Raw genomic sequence first — 20,008 nt, 5'->3', positions numbered from 1 at the left:
ACACTTGCGGTCCAGCATTTTCCTTCTTGAGGTGGGACAACTTGACTCGTCCACCGGAGCCCCAACTGCTCCTTTGTGTCCTATGGTCAATCCATGCTTATCTTACCTGCCTGCCTCGCTGCTTTCGGACTTTTGAGTGGATGACTCCCCAAGCTAGATCTTTATCTACAAAGGAAGGATGCTAGAAGCTGTGTCAATATGTTATAAAATGGAAGGTGGAGAGAGAAGGCTGTGATTTAGGTGCCATATTTCAGGGTGTTCCCTCATGCTGCTTTGTTAATGGGCACCTTCTTGTTTTGCTTGACAATACAGAAATCAACGGTCCTTCTCAATTTGGATCACTGGGGTCATGTGCAAGCCAAGGGCATATTCTGCATGAAGAAAAGGAAAATGATTTCTCCACAGGCATACAGGTGTTTTTGGAAATACCTAAGGTCCCTTCCCCCACTCCCTGACAGCAAATATAAGATGCAGAGGAAGCTGGAGGGTCCAGCACCGGCAAAGACAAATGCAAAGGTGCCTTTGGCTCTAGAGAGCCTTCCTCTGAGGCAGGGGATGACAAACCTGTTGTGTGAAGGGCCGGGCAGTAAATGTTTCAGACTTAACAGGCCACATGTAGTCTCTCTTGCCTGTCTTTCATCTTTTAAAAACATATTACAACCCTTTGAAAAAAATGTAAAATCCATTCTTAGCTCAGGGCTGTGCTAAAAACAGTCTCTGGGATGGATTTTGTAGTCGTTTGCCAGGCCCTGCCTGAGGAAACAAAGAAATTATGGAGCCTTCTCCAGGCCAATTAAATCTGTTGCAAGGATCAGTGCAAAGTAGAAACTGGCCCAGATGTGACTGGGGCACAGCACAAATGGAGTGAGGCAAGGCAAAAGAACAGAATTTGGAATCAGAGCGCAGGTGAATCGGACCTTGCGTCCAAACCTCCCATTGCTGGTCACCCCTTCTCCCCAACGGACCCTCAGGGGGCACTGAGCTCCCTGGGTACCTTGCTGGGGGCCGTCAGGAACTTCACCATGGTGTTCTTGCCAAGTTCCGTTTTCTTCTGAAAGCAGGAACTTCGGTAAAGAAACAAAGGCAAATGACCGGCCCTGGGTTGGGGTGGGAAGTAAGTTAAGGACGGGGTCCCAACTGCTAAATCCAGTGTGGACTTCACACTATCTTTTCCGCAAAGAGGGCAAGTCTTCCCAGTTGCGGGGGGATCTTAGGGCATGCGATGGAAGGTATCGTGGCCAACATCTCCAAGGACCTTTAAGGAAATGATGACTCCTGATTTTTATACAGGCCAAGGGTAAGTCACCTTGATGGTGGACCAAAGAGGGGGGCCTCCCGGAACGGAAGGGGTAGTGAGCCTGCTGTGGATGGCAGTCCCCAGGAAGGGCTTCCTATTTCCGAGTCAGGGTATTTGGACTTTTTTCCCGAAATTGACTGTTGGAAAGCACACTATAAGACATGGGTGTTCCTTCTCGAAGATGTGCCTGTGTAGAAATGATCATTGGGTCAAACTTGTAGCATGTGGACAAGGGGGCAACCAGGACCCCTCACTTTATAAAGCCTGTTTGGGGGAATGTTTTTTTTTTTTTCACTGTCTTATTACCTGGCAAAATAATTACCAGGTGGTGTGTGAATCACCAGTAGAGGTTGTAAAGTCCGAGGAAGTAGAATCAACCTTACAAACAGTGGATCTCAATGAAGAAGGAGATGCCACACCCGAACCCACAGAAGTAAGATTCAAAAGAGAAGAACGCAAACCACCACGAACCTCCCTGATGGCGTTTCTCAGACAAATGGTAAGCCACCTGTTTCCAGCCCAGGAAAGCTGAAATACCCAGATCAGCTTTCGCAAACGAAGGACCCATCTCAGGTGGGGTGAGCCGTAATTGTAGGTGGTGTAGAGGGGATACACGTGATCTGTTGTGTGCAGGGAGACAACTGCTTTTCCTCCTTCTGACTCAATCATTGAGCGAGTCTCAGTTTATTGCTAATGTTCCTTAATCTTTCCTTAAATCCTGCTAACTCCCTTTTTAACAAAGAAAGAGCTGGTCTTGGGTGCTGAGCTTTGGCAGACAGCAGCATCCATGCAGAAGTTAATATTACTGTTCGCTTTCAATTTAATTTATTTTTAAAGTTTCCTTCTCTGTATGGCAAATGATATTGTTTTTCTCATTATGGTAATGATATGCCGTTTCCTTTGAGAATACATTTATTTACACGAAGAACATAAGGCATTGTTTAAAGTACTAGGTAAGAAATAGGCCAAGTTATATACTGGTGTTGGAAAAATTCTGAAAGTGATGTGTGAGTGATACAAATTTGGACAAAGCCGATTTATAAATAATTCCAATCATAAAGTGACAACATAATTTTCCCATAGTGAATGTGTATAACTCAGTTGGTGAATTTGCCAGGCTTTTAGCTTGCATAAAATGGAAAGAATGTGGGCAGATGTTTTTTTGGTGTCTCTGAAGTGTCATGTACATTAAATAACAAAGCAACCAAGAACTTAAATAATTATAATGCAACAAAACCCAACTTGGTTGGAAGACAAAGAGCAAAAGCCCATGTAAAAGGTCATTGGTTTAATTCTCTTTTAATGAAAAACAAGAATTTCATTATCGTGTACCATTATTTTCAGGAGTATTTGGGAATTTAATCCTTTGAGAAAGCAACCCTTTGGTTTCACAGGCTCTGCCTGTTAAGGAATTCTTTCTAGTCCACAACACAACATAACATAACACAAAACCCTTGCCAGTGGGAGCTGAGGCATATTAGAAATGATTCTGTTAGGAAGTGTCAACAGGAATCATTTTCTTTTATCCCTGGACTCTCAGAGAGTAGGAAGTGTAGGTAGAGTTAGTAGTGAGCAGGTTGTATGGCTGGGACCCCATCTATGTTCCTGGTCATTTACTCTGCAATTTGGCACTGAAAATGGGGATCAAGATCTGAGATTTTTCAACCAATTTTTACACAATGTCAGGAAAGAAAAGAACATTTGGCCTTTTTCTGGCAACCCATTGACATTACAAATGGCATCCCCAAATAGCTCATCATAACATTGAGAGTGATCCAACTTTCCCATTTCTCGGTGGAGTTGAGAGATTACCGCCCCCAACATAGCAAATAGTATGACTTTCTTTTCCATATAACCACCCTGAGACTTCTTCGCTTAAGGACAAGAAAATGCAAGAGCCTCCAAATAAAACACGAAAGGTGTCTAAACCACCCACTACATCCATTCAATTCAAATCCTTGAATTCTAATGAGTCCCACATTACTTAAATTCACCCTCCAGAGCTATCCTTTAGAGGTTTCTGGGGGATGTTTTCTAGCAATAGAAATGGGTACCTCTGAACTGTTAGAGGAACAAGTTGGAAACAAAAGAGTCCTTTATAATTGATTCTCCGTAGGATAGGGATAAGAGGTAGAAGAAGACACATTTTTTCCAGAGCAATCTTCAGTGGATTCATAGCATCAGGTCCTATTATGTCCATTGTTCTTATTATCTACCGTCCATAGAAAGAGTTATGCCTGGGAGCTTGAACACTGTTCCTCTCTATTAATGTTGAAACTCCAAATCTTCCATGACTTGGGGGATTCTCCCTAAAAATTCCAGATACCCTAGTGATTCTTGTCTTGCAGTCTGTTTTGTTTTCATTATAAAAAGATATCACCATTGTGAATAATTCAAATACACAGAAGATGTGGGTTTTCCAGTTCACCGCGATCCCACGACTCTCTGTACTCAGGCCCAGCTCACTCATTTATATCCCTAGCCCTATCCCTGTGGGTATTTGGTGTTGCATCCTTGATATAGTACCACCTCATTCTTTATAACAACTTCATTGAATCACATCAACTGGGTTTATCATACTTGGATTCACCATTGTCTCTTGATGGACATTGGATTTGTTTCCAACTTGCTGCACTTCATTTGGTCATTTTTTCAACAAATAATTATTGAGTACCCACTGTATTCCAGACATTGGGATATAACAATAAGTAGACGTGGCCCCTGTCCTCATGGAGAATAAAGCCCAATGAGGAAAACATGTTTATTTTTAACTCTAGGCCATATGCAGTGAGCACCCACCATGTGTCTCGTGCACATTGATCTCGGGTCCTTCAGTAACTAACCTGATGAACATCCTTGCACACCTACCTTTATGCACATGTGCTAATATCCCCCACAGCGTGCACTCCTGGAAGCTGGCTTCAGCAATCATTTCAGGAAACACTTTGAGCTAACATTGCCTGACTTCCAAACTAATTTAAAGTCCAGATTTATGTGGGAGAAAACCAAACCAAACCAACCCTTCCTCTCAGGGCTTGAAAATCAAGACAACATCTGACTCATCACCGAGCTTTTCATTTTTTATTTTTTGAGCCAAATAAGTGAATGTTTCAAACTGATTTTAGATATTGTTAGAAAAATATAAGTTATTTTTAAAATAATTGATTTAATAAAAGAGGAAGCTCCATTGTAAATGTGTCACCCTTGTTTTACAATCAATGTCTCCATTCATCAAATCATTTTTGATTTTCTACCTCCTCACCTTGGCCTCCCTTAAATTTCTCTCGGAAAACATTTTGCTGTCCCATGGCACTGTGACTCAGGGTTGCATATTTAAAAAAAATAAATGCATTGCCCAGGTTATTTCTAAAGAGATCTTTTTCTTTCCAGAAATTAACCTCTCATAAAAATAGAAATGGAAAGAATATCATTTTTTAAATAATCTTATTTCAGGAAAAATAGAGTTCCCTAAGTCCTTGCACTGCACCCAACACAGGTAGTTCTATCACTTCACAAAACTCCTATGGGCTCCTACAGATTTTCAAAATAATTGCAAAGAGTAGCTAAGACATCTGTCATGCCCTAAATAGAAAAAGATTCTTATAGGTATTAATTCAAGTGTATGTCAAGATATTGGATATTTGAAGTGCCAGTATATTTTTATAAAGTGAGTGGGTGGAGAACTCTATTCATGTGCCCACAAACCAGGTAGGTGGATGAAACCATACAGTGGTAGATGGGAATATAGAGATATAGATTTATAATCTATCAATATTAATAACACCCTGTACTTGAAAAGTGCTTTCCTCCTCCGAACCCTTGTCACCTACTGTTTCATTTAATCCTGCTGCTGTCTTTCTTTAGACCATTCATTTTGTAGGAAGCTCTTTGTTGGAATCATGTTCTCAGGCACAGACAGGGACTGTGAGCTTTAATATTGAGCACATATAAGATCCAAATGAGGATACAGCCAGGAAATCACGGTCTTCCATTGCTTACCTTCAACCTATAAATCTAATAAAACCTGTTGAAATTGACCATCTGGAGGAAAACAGAGGATGGTTTGTAATGGTGACTGTGAAACAAAAAAACAAAAACAGGAGTCTTCCAGCTCAAGTTCTTGATCTCCCATTCTGCCCCAAGTCCTGATTATGAAAACAGAGTTGTGCTTCGCGAGGTTTCTGAAAGTAGTGTTTCTCTGGGCAATTCCTATCTCCACAGCAGCCTGCGTTCCTTTCTATCCTTACAGGAGATTCTGTGGTCACTTGGCACTCTCGGTTAATAATTATAGTAATGATGATAATAGATACTTGTGTATGTATCATGTGCCAGTGGCCTGGCCAGCACCATGCTAGCACTGTGCGTGCCTTAGCTCATTTATTAACCTAAAAACTCCATGCAACACATTCCTGCCCCACCGTGCAGAGAAGGGCATGAAGACTCAGTGTGTTTAAGCGATTCGGTCAGGGTCACAGAGCTGGAAAACGGCAGCGCCAGAACTCAAACTCAGGTGTTTGTTGATTCTAAAGCTCACCCCCTGTACTTGGATGTGATTGTGACTTTCTGTGCTCCTGGCAGCTGATTTTCTTTGAGAGTACATGGAGAAAGAACAGCCATAGTTCCATTGTTGTGATTCTCCTCATAGTGTTTTCTGCGCTCATCTGAAATCACCTGAAATTACAACAAGGCAAGAGAGAGGAGAATTAATACATGACTTACAAAAAGCTCGGATGTACATTTTCTGAATATGTTTGTCACTAAACTGAGATTTGCCTTGGTTGTGTAATTTGTCTGATTGTCCAGTTCTGTTTCAAGTGAGCATCTTGGTAAAACACGAAGGTAGGGACTCATGGCCTTTGTTGATTCTGGAAATTTCTAGCAGGTCCAGTTCCTTGGATTTGTGTAACAATGAGGCTGACCTAGTAAACAATCCCACATAATAAATTAAAATATCTTCCCAATTCTTCTTTTAAATCTCAACTTTGGTTGAATTAGATCTCTACCAAAAATACACTTGCACTCCTTTCAAAGAAATGCAAACTGCCCACCAAACATTTCCACTAGAACTTTGAATATCTAAGTGATACACGTTGGAGAGGATTCAAATGCTCCTCAGAGTATCAAGCTATTAGAATGCGTGACACGATGAAAGAAATAAAAATGACTTTATTAATAGGCAAAGCTTGGATGTCACAACCAGGTGCCATCCCAACACTGCAGGGTGGATGCCCTGAGATGCTTCACCTTTGGCTTTCGTGACTAAAAATAAACCCCTGGAAGAAAGTTGATCAGTAATGAACTAGAAAATCTCGGAAATTACTTGGTAGTCTTTGAACTGTTCTTTAAAGTATTGGATAGTCCCTGAAAAAAATCTGGGTTCTTTAAACATTAACTCTATTTTTGACAGCTGGAGAAAATGAGCTTCTGCGGTTATGGTCCTTTGAATACAGAGCCCAACATGAACTATTTGAATTGGTCTCTAAAAGAGGACTCAGCAAAGAGGAAAGAATGATAGAAAGAAAACAGAGAGGAAGGGAGGGAGGAACTTGGTAAGACCCTTAGTCTAAACTCAGCATGTAGTCACCTTGGCATATATACAGCTTTTTATGCCTCAAAATGAATAACAGAGGAAAATCATAAAAAGCTTGAGATAGTCTCTTTTTTAAAGAAGAAGAAGTTGAACTTCTTTGCAATGATCTCCCTAACAGCCGGAGGGGCTGTTTTCCGGATGCTAACCTAGATCCACTGCTGCCAAGAAAGACTTTGGATTCAATCCAAATTCTCCTCCAAGGGCTAGCAAAGACAGGGAGGGGAAGAAAGCAGATTTAAACCTTAAACTGGCAGAGGACCTAACAGATATCGAATTGAAACCGCTAGAGGGAAGTTAAAAAATCTCTCTCTCTCTTGGGCAGGAAGGTGGCACCAGGGGCCACGCCTGCCTCCTGATCTCCACTGAGGTTTTGCTTAAAAAGCCATTTTGTTTGTTTGGCTGGTTTTGCCATTCAGCATTCCCCAAAGGCCAGCTAATGAGGATGTGATGCCATATTCTAAAGGACACTAGGGAATGTGTTTGGGTAGGAAGGGCTCTTAATGACAGCTTGAATTCTGGAGGCCAGTGAAATCCCAAAATGGCAAAACCTTTGAATGCAATGAGGAGGCTGACAGAGCTGGTTACAGGGAGAGAAATAATAACCGAGAGAGTCCATTTCTTTTTCTAAATGTTCTCAAGCAAGACTGGCCCCTGTAGAACAATGCAGAAGACCCAGAGGAAGACAAAACCGCTTTCCATCCAAACAGATCTAAAGTATATGTAGAGGACAAACAGATCCTTATTTGCCTCTGGGCTGAACACCTTGGTGAAACCCATGACAGTGATGTCCCTAAGAAAGGCACATGGAACTTCCAGACACCAGGGGTTCGGGCTGAAGAAAGATTTCTTCCATTCCTAACCAATCAAGAAGCATGTATCAAGATTCTACCTTATGTCAAGCTCTGTAAAGGTGGTTTCTGAGGCAGGACAAGACCTAGAAATTGCCATACTGTGTTAAACCATTGACAGTCCTGGTCAAGATTTCGGAATCTTAGTGGCACCAAGTAGTATTTAAAGATGAGCATGGTTGACCTCTGAGGATGGGCATGTTCCTCCCTATTTGAGATTTATCAATCTCCATCTTTTCCAAGCCCTTATTATCTTTCCGAATTAGGGGGCTTCATAGTAGATGCTTAATAAAAAATGTGTTCATTGAATGGTGGCTCCTACCTTGGAGGGACAGTACCAAGAGGTGGTTAAGAGTATGGGATATGGAGTCATTGCCTGGTGTCAAATCCTTGCTCGCTAACCTGCTAGTTCCATGACCCATGCTGGTTTCTCTGAGCTTCCATTTTCTTGCCTGTAAAATGAGGCAAATAAAATTATTCCTCCATCTTAAGGTTCTGCATGATGAATAAATGAACTAGTGAGGGTTATTATCTCATTTGGCACACTGCCTGACCTTTAGTAAGCACTCCACTAAGAGTTAGATTTCACGAATAATAATTTTCATTATCATTACTAATATGAGCACCACACCTCAGGTTACAGAGACATATAATATTAATTAGTCAAAAAATTATTTGAGTGCCTTTGATGTTTTTACCTATTCTTGATGCAGGTGTTACAGTTTCTTGCCATCTGCTGACAGAACAGCTAAGATCCTAACAGTGGGAGCTGAAGTCTTCCTGTTTGCCCCACATTGCTTACCCCCATTTCCCACACTCCCCTCCTCCAGCAGGGGAGGAGGAGATGATAAGCAATGACCAGATATGTGGGAATTAAACCCCAGGCAACATTGTTGATAAGAACTAGGCAATTCATTACCAGATTTCTTAGGTACTTTATCAAGCGTCGGGCATAGAGCATTACTGAATCCACAGCTGAGACAGCAGGCCCGGTATTGGTCTGCATTTGTCTATGCCAATTAGCTTTAAAAAGTGATGCTCAAATTCAAGCATGCTTCAGAACCACTCGGAGGGCTTGTTGCTCATCCCCCCACCCAACCCCGAGAGTTTCTGACTCAGTAGATCTGGTGTGGTTCTCAAGAATTGGTATTTCTAACAAACTCCAAAGTGATGCTGAGGCTGTGGCCCTGGGATCACAGTTTGAGAACCCTTCACTGAGTGTGTGCTTTCAGGAGCCAAAGCTGTGAATTCAACCCATCCAGCCCTATCACTGATGCCACAGGCCACAGCAGTCACTAAAAATGGAAAGTAGGATATTCAATAAACCCCACCTCTCTGCGAGGGAAAAAAAAAATACAAGGAAACATCCACCACCTAAATGTTACCAATAGAAGGCTACCAACGGTTTAATCGTTCGTTCACTCAACATGACCCACCACCTCTTGGTTCCAACATCAGCATTTTGGTCATCATTTCTTTATCCCAGAATTACCTAATCCCAGGGTTTAAGACTTCCGTTGTTGTTGTTATTTGGGGAAAACCAACACTTGAATATAATCAGACTCTGGTTACAAGCCACATGGAAATTGTGTATCTCATGAGTAGTACATTTCTAGCTGGTCTTCCATTTGTCTTGACCCCGAATCTCAATTGTGAATGAATGAGGTCATCCATTTCAGAACTCCCCTTGCATTCCCCATGTTGCTGTGCTCGTGGTAGCTGAAAGGCCATTGTCTGTTTGTTATTTTAGTCAGTGAAAGGGGATGGAGGGATCACCCACTCAGAAGAAATAAATGGGAAAGACTCCAGCTATCAAGTAAGTGACCCGTCAACTCTGTTCGGTGGTGGGTTTAGTTTGCATGTTCTCACTTCTTTCCAGCCTAGTTGCCAATGCAATTCTCAGCCACAGACAACTCATTTACCATCTCTAGGTTAAGCATCTGCTGTATACCAGGCACTATCTTGGGCTCTGCGGATACATGCACGAACAAGCTAGAGTTTCTTGGCTATTTCATTTAACACATGCTTTTCTGTCTTCTCCACATGGCAAATCCCTTCCTGTCCTTCAAGTCTTGGCCTAAATGTCACCTCCTCAAGGAGATGTTCTATTTCTGCCCATCATCATTGCATCTTGTTCTTTCACTTCATGGAATTTATCACACATTGTAATAAGTCATTTGTCTATTAGTTATGTCTCCTCTACCTGTTCCTTTCTGTGTTTGGAGCATCTGTGGAGCAAGGGAGGAGCCTCTTTTATTTTTCTATCACATTGCATAGTGCCTGGCATAGAGCAGGAGCTCTTTCTTGAAAAAAAGTTGGTGAAAGACATGGGATCATGTGGGGTTTTTTTTCCCATTATTTTCTCCATTCTAAAGAAACATAGCTATGACATTTTTAGAACTACACATATCCTTTTTTTAAAATGGGATCATCTCATGCTCAACACCCTATTTTATAACCTGCACTCTTTCTTAACTTAGAAATACACCTTCACAAAAATGTCCTCAAATATTCTTCTACTAATATTTGCAATGCAGAGGGCTGGTTAAGAGCACAAGCTGCAGGCTCAAGACTGCCTGCATTCAAACCCTGGCTCCGCTACTCTTTAGCTGTGTGACTAAAAACAACTTACCAAATCTCTCCATGCCTCAGTTTCCTCCTCTCTACAATGGAGCTAGGAAAAGTACTGCCTCGTGGCATTGTCATGCCTAGATGAGTCAACACACGTAAAGTCCCTGGAACAGTCCTAGTACCAGGGACTCAATAAATGTTAGTCGTTACGTGAAGCTGCATGGGCTGCCATACAAACTACCATAGACTCAGTGGTTTAACAACAGAAATTTATTTTCTCACAGTTTTGGAGGCTGGAAAATCCAAGGTCAGGATGCTAGCATGGTTCTTGGTGAGGAGAACTCTCTTCCTGCCTTCCAACAGCTGTTTTCTGCTGTGTCCTCACATGGCAGCTCTTACAAGGACACTAATCCTATTGGATGAGGGCCCCATCCTTATGACCTCAATTAACCTTAATCACTTTCTTACTCCAAATACTTTGACACTGGGGGTTAGGTCTTCAACATATGAAGCCATACCAGTTGCTATTATTTTGTTACTATTACTATTATGCCACTGATAGGAAATTACCACCCTAGTGTACTGTTCATACCACACACACACAAATGGACAGCAATGACTATAAATAATGTATGATATTTCTGTTTCCATAATAATTGGATTAGCCCATATATTTCAACAGGGAATATATTGCTTTTTGCTAGATTCAAATTATTTTTGTTTTTCGTTTTCAATTTATGACTATACCTGCCCCCAAAGTCATTCTCTAGACCACTTCGGAACAAAAAATCCTGAAGTTAACTACCTTGGAAATATGATAAATTTAGTTTATTCAATGTGAAACATTTAGATATAATTGTACATTTTGTCTAGGATCTTGATGTGAAGCAGTGATGCCAATCATCTTAGCAATTCTAAAATGTAAGTGAAGTCAGTGAAAATTGGAGTGAGCTAGAAACCTCATTCTATTTACACTCACCTAGGAGTGTTCTGAGAATCCATTAAAGGGCCCTGGATCTGGACTTGAGGAGACAGATGTGTAATCTTGGAGAGATGATAAGTGCTTATTTGAATTTTGGGGGTGGGAAGAGACATTCTCTGTTCCTTTCCAATTTGCCCTCTCAGGATTATAAAAGTCTTGATTGATGATTCCAGAAGAAGAAGCCTCAGGCACCTCCTGGTCTAGGTATGCTTCCAAGGTCTGAATCAAATGGGATGTTCCCATGACCTTGTCCTCCAACTTCCTGCCAGCATCACTGGGTTCTAGGGGAGGATACACTCCGATGATTTGGATGAGAATAATTTCTGTTATAAATTCTGAGAGAGTCAAATCCCAAGCAAAGATTTTAAATCATCTACGTTTAATGACAAAGCCATCATCACACAGTTTTAGATTCTTAGCTTACTCTGAATATAAGGAACCAGCCATCTGTTATTTTCAGAAGTTAGTTTCTAAGCCATTAAGAAGAACATTTAAGCCTAATAGCATGGCGTAACCCTGTGGTAAATGGACCTGATCCACTGAAAGCTGCCCTCCTGGAAAAAAAAAAAAATCAATGTCCTGTGAAAGCTATTGATGTGTGGGCACTTCTCACTCCCCACCTCACAGTGATTTGCTGAGGGAAATAGTGTAGAAACATCTGGAAGGCGATTTGCTGGCCATTCATTCAACCCATGTTGGTGGAGACTTACTATGTGTCAGACGAGGTGCTGGGAATAAAGCCATGGAAGACAGAAGAGTTTTGTTCTCTGGAGCTCCCCTTGCAGCAGAGAGAGGCCGGCGGAACGCTCTCAAGTGAGCCAAGAAATCCCCAAGATTAAGGCAAACATAAAGAAAACACAGCAGTGTTTTGTCAGAGAGGGGTCGGGCTTCTTTAGACCGTCTAAACAGGAACTGCGTCTCCAAGGAGGCGACATCTGAGCTGAGACTTGACAGCAAAGAAACAGCAATCCTGTCAAACCCTCCGAACATACCGAGCAGAAGTTACAGCGAACGTGAAGTCCCTTTTTTTTGAGAATAAGCTTGTTTGAGGAAGAAGAGGAGGCCATGTGTCTAGAGCAGAAGGAACAGAGGGGAGACGAATAAGAGACCAGGTCGGAGAGGCACAGGGACACTCGATTTAACAAGTATGTCGTGAGTCCTTGGTCCGTACCTGGCTCTCAGAGCCACACAGACAGAATCTCTCAGAAAGAATCTCTGCAGGCAGTGTCGGGTCAGGCTGACCGACTCTCCCCAGTTTGCCTGAGACTTTGTGGTTTTAAAATTAAGTTGCATGTCTTGGAACCCCCTCTCTCCCAGACCAAACAAGAAGACTGGTCCCTTGATGTTTGGCCTTTTCCATGGCCAGACACCCTGTGGTACAGGCTTTAATCCTCAGACCACCATGAGGTATGATGTCTTTTGTTGCTCCCACACAGATGAGGAAGCTGAGAGAGCCAATGATTCCTTCCAGGTCCTACAGCAAGGGTGTGATGGAACCAGGACCACACCCTGTTCTTTTGACTCCAAACACGAAACCCTTAGCCAATGACTGGATCTTACCATCTTCTGTGCAACAAAAACAGTCACCACGGTGTTCAAATGGTCTGTGGTCTTTCTGAAGAGCCTTGTGGTGGGAGTTTCTGTCCCACTGTACAGGCGTATCTGCTCTCGGCTCTCTGTTGCATTTGGGCATCTGTATCTTACTTCGCATTTGCTACAGCTTCGGCAGCCGGGGTCCGACGGAAATAATCAGAGTGGGTGGTGGCAGGAGAGCTTCTTGGAGTGACTCAGTGTTGGATGTTTCCTTTCTCCAAGGAATTCTGCCCTCAGGAGGCTTCCGGGACCGGGGCGTCTTCTGTCTTCTTGTTTGTTTCTAAGGGGTATATTGATACTGATGAGAAATGACAGTTCTCTGCTTATCGCTTTCTCCGTCAAACTGCAACTTTGTCCAAGAACTTTTTCACTTGGGAACAATCTATCACTTTTACAAATCAGAAGTTGTAAACATATATTCAGCGGGTCAAATGTGGCCTACGGGGGTGCTGGTGTTGTGGCTGTTTTCAAATTTCTATGCGAGAAATAGAAGACTTGACAGCACTGGGGCTGCAATCCTACGTAGTATCTTGGTTGCGTCTGAGCAGCTGTTGCCCCTTTGAACAGGGCATGTGGCAATTCACCACAATCCTTCCCGCCACTGCAATTTTCTCCCCAACATCAAAGCCAGCGTTGCTTGAACTGGTGTTTTTCTTACACTAGAGAAATATTTCTTACATTGCTTTCCCAAATGGGGAAATAAGGTCTCTATGTGATTATTCTTACCCCTGCCCTCTGTCATGTTTTTATTTCCTCTGTCTGACCCCTATAGTAATTTCAGTTCAAGTAAATTATGGAGAAAAGGCTTTTGCTTTACAGATATTTTGTTATCTGTAATTTACCTAGCATTTTCTAGAATTTTGGATTTTACAGCTTCATGCTTCCAAACCGTAGGAACCAAGTAGGATTGCAAAAATTTCTCTTCAGCGTGAAAGATGTACATTCAAAACTTAAAACACTTATCTTCTCTCTCCACTGTTTTATAAACGAAAGAACAGTTTCACACCAGAAACTAAGGTAGACATAACCATGAAAAAAAGAATAGGCATCCCCAAGAAAAGAGTCACATGTGATTTTAAGTGGGAGAAACCCTCTCAAAGCTGGCTTAAGCACAGAAGGGTTTCAGGAACAGCTAGATCCAGAGGCATATGTGAGGCCATCAGCACCCGGGTTCTTTCTCCCCCTATCTCTCTTCATCTCTCAGCTCTGCTTTTCTCTCTATTGGCTTCCTCTTCAAGCAGATTTTTCCTGGAAATGGCACTGGCTCTGGAAGCTCCAGGCTTTTATCTTCACAGTTTGGAATCCAATGGAGAGTGGACAGACCTCTCTCTTGGTTGATTTAGCAAGGTTCTGAGATTAGCTCAGTTCTTATCTGCGTTCAGCCATCCTGAACCAATCACAGCAGCCCGATCACCTGCACAACTCTGATTGACCAGGCCTGAGTCCTGTGCCTTTGTCCAGGGGCGGAATTAATTTGTCTGGACCATGGTGAATAAAGGAGAGAAAAGGGTGGTTCTCCAAGGAAAACCCAAGTTCTAGTCCCAGAAGAAGGAGAGAAGAATGCTTGCTAGGAAAGCATAAATAAGTTTTTAGATAAACAAATAATATCTTCTACTGTGACCTTGAACCATCGTAAGTATTTGTACCTTTTTCTTATTTTTTTTTTCAATTTCACCCAGGACTCATGAACACGTAGACCCCATCCAACACTTGAACACCTCTGTTCTGACATACTTATTTCCCTGCTATTGAGCATTGTCTGATAGCTCCTAAACATGAATTTTGTTTGAACTTGCTGTAGAGGCCAGACTCACCAGAGAAGGCGATCACATCCCCAGAGCCGGAGCCGGCAGGAGCAGACCAGAAGGGCAAAGAGAGCTCCTCCAAGGACAAGAAGGTGGTGGCTGAAGGGAACAAGCAGAAGAGCAACAAGCAGGAAGCCAAAGAACTGGTCCAGTGTGTGGAGCCGGCCGCGGGGGAGGCGAACTCGGTGCAGAACGGGGACAAGGCCCAAAAGAGACAGGAGAAACGGCGACAGTCCCTCGGGGGCTTCTTTAAGGGCCTGGTAGGTGGATCATTCATCACCTCTTTCTAGGCTCTTGGGCCAGGAGTGTGGTTCCCGCCTTCAAGGTGGGACTGGCCTGGACCTTTATCAAAGAAATATGGCTGGAGCACCTGCCGTAGGCCAGGCGCTGTGCTGGGCTCAGAGAGCAGGCTGGACAGAGGCATCACCGTTCAGCCGGACGCTCCGGTGCCGATGGCTGGGGGCAGGGACACTGAGCGGGTGAAGAGCAGGGAGGCAGGAGGCAGGCACGGGGGAGCCTGAGTGTGAGGATGTGACCCTCCCCCTGCCCCGGGGGGCTTGAAAGGAGTGTCAAGGAAGGCTTCTCGGAGGAGATGACCTCTAAGATGGGGCCTCAGATTAGCCTGTGGAGGAGGAAGCAAGGGGAGGCCTGAAGAACCAGTGTGTTCCAGGCAATGGAGAGACAGCAGAGAAGTGAAATTCAGTCTTGCCAGAAGAAGGCATAGGAGCACAGAGGCAAGGTGGCAGGAACGGGTGGTGATGAGGAGCATCAGGATTCACCTGTGGCCAAAGGGAGCCTTGAGATGTTTAAATCAGGAAACTGCTCTGAACCTGACCTTGGGTGGTGGGGATACGGAGGTGACTAAAAATTAGCTCCTTCCTCCCAGAGAGGCCTAGTCCAGGGTGAGCGGAGGCCAGACATTCCATAATTAATTAAGCTCTGGGTTATTTTGTGTGTGTCTGTTTGGTTCTTCTCTTTCTCCTCCCCGAGACTGGAGGGCAGTGACCACACTGTCGTGGGCAGACGTGCTGTCCTCCCCATCATGGTGGCTAGAGCATAGTAGACACCCGAGAAGGGTTTGTTGAATGAATGAAGGAATGGATGGAGAAAATATGGCACTAGTAAATGTTTTCTTATATTTGGGATAATGTAAATCCTGGCAAATGAGGAGAGTCTGAAGGTCATTAATCAAAAGATAAGCAAGGTGGTCAAGCATCCACTAGGAGGAGAAACAGGTGAAGTCATACCTAGGACTCACGGGAATGTGGCTCGAGCCCATGGGGCAGGACAAGGAAATCACACTGACAGTAGCCATGGGGCTGGAGGTAACAGGGGTTGACCTTCAGGTGGTGATAATGATGGGAGAGGTACCTGAAGCAAACTGCCTTAAAGCGATTGATCATTCCTGATTGTCCCGGTTGCTGAACATCTGTAGGTATTGGTGACCTCTGATCGATGGAGGTGGGGGAGTACGATGGTTGCCCTGGGCCCAAGTTTGGTCTCCAAACAGTATCTGTGGGAACCTGTTAGTAATGCAGACTCTCAGGCCCCATGCTTATTTTATGGATGAATGCCATCATATTTCCCTCTGGCCAGTGTGTCTGGGTATGGGTACAGAATCTCAGTGTGAGATAGTGCTAGAAGTCATGGTTTGAGGCTGTTTGGAAACGGGAAGCCCTGGAACAGAGCCCCTCTCCTACTCCCAAGCCTCCGGTGTAAAGGCTTCTCCGGTTCTTAAGAGTTGATGAAGACTGGAGACCGACCATCAAAGCGGAGGGGAGGGGGGAGCTAAAAGACTGATCGTGCTTTGAGTGGTTTTGTAGGAAAACGTGTCTCCATTCTCTGCTCCAGTTCCTTGGAGAGGAGCGTAAAAACCCTCATCACACTTTTCTAGACATTTCCAAACTGACTATACATTTTTTTCTGCCCAAAGTTCTGGTTGAACCATTCCCTGCCAAGCCACAGTGCCCGGGGTGGCGTACCGCGTGGGGAGCGTGCTGTTTTGGAAAGATTCTGAGCTCACAGGCCCAGTCAGTTCCTCACTTTCTTGGTGGTTTTTGGTTGTTTTTTGGGTTTTATTTTATTTTATTTTTTGGTCAGAGGCTCATGGAGTGTTCTCTGCATATCTCCTCACACACAAAATCCCTGGGTCTCACAGGATGGATCTCATCCAGTAGTTCTGAACCTGTGATTTTCTACACAGGGGACATTTGGCAATGTCCAGAGACCATTTTGATGGTCACCCCTGGGAATAGGTGCTATTGGGATGTTGTGGGTAGAGACCACGGATGTTGCTAAATGTCCCACGGTGCCCAGAACAGCCGGGGGGCTGGAGTTAACCTCCAGGTTGTGATAGAGATGGGGCAGGTACATGAAGCAAACTACCCGAAACCAGTTGATCATTCCTGATTGTCCCGGTCCCTGAATATCTGTGGGTATTGGTGATCTCTGATCGACGGAGGTGGGAGAGCCCAAGTGTCAGGGGGCTAGAGCTGAGAAGACCAGAGATGGCCAAACAGCACATAGGACAGTTGGAAAGAACAGAGCAGTGCCTGGGAGCCCGTGCTGTGAAGTCGGACATCTTCACTGGAGTCCGAGACCTACCACTTCCTAGCTACTGTGGCCTTGGGTTAGTCACTTAACCCCATCCGTGCCTTGAGTTTCCCCTGTGCAAAGCTGAAGTGATAATGTCAGCAACCACTGTAGGGTTCCTGGGGAATCAGATGCATGTATGCCCTAAGGGGTCCAGCACCTGACATGAAGCAGGAGTTCCATAGTGGACACTATCATTTCCCCGGCAAATACGCTGGACCTTGTGTGTGGACCGGAGCCTGACCCCCTGCAAAGGTGGGACATCGGCCCACATTGCTCTCACCTTAAACCCGCCATGGGACTCCTTTCCCTGCAATTCATTCTCCCTCTGTCCACATGCCGCCTCCCTCTCTCCTTGCCCAAGACCAGCTGCCCCAGTCAGTTCCCAAATTCACTGCCTGCCGATCCCTGCTTGATCTTTGCCCTGCGGGTGAGAGCCTCTCTGCTCTGCTCCCCCCCCCCCCCAGTCCTTCGTCATGCTGCCTGGATTCTAACAGGGAGCAGCCTCCTTGGCATTTCATGCAGCGTCTGAAAAGAACTGGAAGGAAGCCTTTAGAACTCATCAAGTGCCACTGTTTGCAAGCATTTGGTTTTTGAGCAGAGGGACTCGGCTGACAAAGGAAACGTCAGAAACTTCACGGGTGTACGTGCGTGTGCGTATGTGTGCATACGCACATAAATGTGTCTGTAGAAACATATCTATTTGATCAACATGGAGCTCTGACTGGAGGGGGAGTAGGCCCCCTCCCCCCAGCTAGCCCAAGAGCCACCCACTTGATGGCGCTCTCATCTCTCCCGCTGCCGCGGGTCCCCGACGCCTTCGTGTAGTGCTAGGATTCCGTGCAGGTCAATCTGCAGGTTTTACAGGGGAGCCGACGGAGATTGGAAAGAAGATAGGGTCTATTCTTTATTCTCCCAGAGTCCCCTACCTATCATTTTTGGCCCTCTCCACTGGGCACAGGCTGAACCGAGGCTGGGAACAATTAGCTCAGTTATTCCACCCAGGGCTTGGGTAGAGCGGGCAGGACCCAGGCTGGAGCCTGGAGAGCCGGTGATCTGAGGTCCGGATTCCAAGTCAGGGGGGCCCGTGCAACGCTACGTAAGCCAGTCCTGACTTCTCTTAGAGCCCGTTTTCCCATCTGTAGAACTGGGCTAATCATCCCTGCCCGCCTCGCTGGGCTGGCGAGAGGACCAGATGAGGGTGGGTTTGGCTTGGCTGGTTGCATCCTGTGAAGTGCAGGCCTGAAACAGCGGGCAGGACAGAGGTGACGTGAATGCCTCTGATCCCCAAAGTCCATGCCTCGTGGGGCCAGAGGAGAGACTCACTTCACCTTGGAGCATCCCTCGGAGATAAGTTGTATCTCCTCCATTGGAAAGATGAAGAAACTGATTTGAAAGAGTGAAGTAATTCCTCCAAGTTGTCACAGAGCTAGAGAGTGAAAGAACTGGGCAATGCACTCCAACATCTGGCTGGAAACCATTCTTTTATCCACCAGTCATGCAAAAGGTATATTTATTTGGCACGAGACCTGGCACGGAGTAAGTGCAAGATAAATGGCAGTCATTGCTCTTGATATTTCAGACTTTCATTAGGGTGCAACTTCTTTATATTTTTCTCCAGGGACCAAAGCGGATGTTGGACGCCCAAGTGCAAACAGACCCTGTATCCATCGGACCGGTTGGCAAATCCAAGTAAACAAATCACTACAGTTCCCACCAAGTTATCCTGCCAGCAAGATGTCTTCTCCCTACTCCATTTCCTCCCCGAGCCCACTCCATGTACATAGTTTTCTTCTAACACCATCAAATGAAATTCTGCCTACAAATTAAGCCTGAGCTGTTGTATATTGAGGTGTATTATTTACGTCTCTGGTCCAATCTTTTCCAGTAAATAGCTGTCAAGATGGTTTAGCAGGTGAACCAGTCAGGTGGGAAGACCTCGATGGTTGCCAGGCAGCGGGCAGAGAGGTGGGGGAATGCATTCTGGGTAAGTTATGAAAAATGGCAGTGGCAAGTAAGTTGCAGAAGAAGAATGCCTGTTGGAAGGAAGTAAGCTTTGTAGGAAATACACGCTCATCCTCTAAACTTGGAGAGGAGAGACAAAACTCTGTTTAAGTTCACATTTCGAGGAGGAATAGCATGGGCTTCGTGGGGGAGGTTGCCAATTTCCTGGAATGGAATGTGTGGGGAATGAAAAGGGAATGAAGAAGAGTTGCTTTTCGAATAGGGTCCTTGAAAGTTATTGATGAGAAGGGAAAAGATTGACCACAGAGGGTTTGAAATGCTTTGGGAAAACAATTGCTTTTTGAAGCTCAGTGACATTACAACTTCAAAACAAACAAACAAACAAACAAACAACAACAACAAAAAAAACCAGAATAAATGAAGTTGCAAGTTTACTTTGCAACACAAGGGGGCACTGAGGTCTCCATTTTAATCCTGCATCCTGTAGCCCTAACAAAGATTTGGTCTCTGCAATCTTACATTATTAATGCCTCTCAGATGGCTGAGGGGCTTGCTTCATCTGTTCTGTCTGACACTTATCTCAAGTCTGTCTGTAATTTCCTAATGTTCTCAGGATGTTTCCTGATAAAACCCTCCCCATAACCCCAGTTAATAAAAATTTTTGGAAGATTATTCAAATACCGGACGTTTTTTTAATACGTGTACAGAGGAGTAAATAGGACCATGAGTCTATTAAAATGTAATTCAAAGTAGCATATGACTGAC

The 20,008-nt window shown here is 44.4% G+C and overlaps 1 protein-coding gene across 9 annotated transcripts in view; it reads left to right on the top strand.

Annotated features, from left to right (window-relative positions):
- The window catches only part of BCAS1 (brain enriched myelin associated protein 1), an 82,334-nt gene extending 63,360 nt beyond the window's left edge, over nt 1-18,974 (top strand). For 5 of the 9 annotated variants that reach the window (XM_088026287.1, XM_088026286.1, XM_028125260.2 and 2 more), the window contains 4 exons: nt 1,623-1,796; nt 9,486-9,551; nt 14,683-14,946; nt 18,900-18,974. In XM_088026287.1, coding sequence (XP_087882413.1) covers nt 1,623-1,796; nt 9,486-9,551; nt 14,683-14,946; nt 18,900-18,974 — 579 coding nt within the window. Of the gene's footprint in view, nt 1-1,622; nt 1,797-9,485; nt 9,577-14,682; nt 14,947-18,899 lie in introns of all 9 variants that reach the window. The other 4 variants (XM_028125263.2, XM_028125262.2, XM_088026285.1 and 1 more) reach the window with 3 other exon arrangements.
- The last annotated feature ends 1,034 nt before the right edge of the window (nt 18,975-20,008 follow it).

The sequence above is a fragment of the Eumetopias jubatus genome, unplaced genomic scaffold (assembly GCF_037043125.1).
Source record: "Eumetopias jubatus isolate StellerSeaLion01/CBP00866 unplaced genomic scaffold, mEumJub1_p1.0 scaffold_9, whole genome shotgun sequence".
Taxonomy (NCBI): Eukaryota; Metazoa; Chordata; class Mammalia; order Carnivora; family Otariidae; genus Eumetopias; species Eumetopias jubatus.
This window is presented reverse-complemented; position numbering and strand designations above follow the sequence as displayed.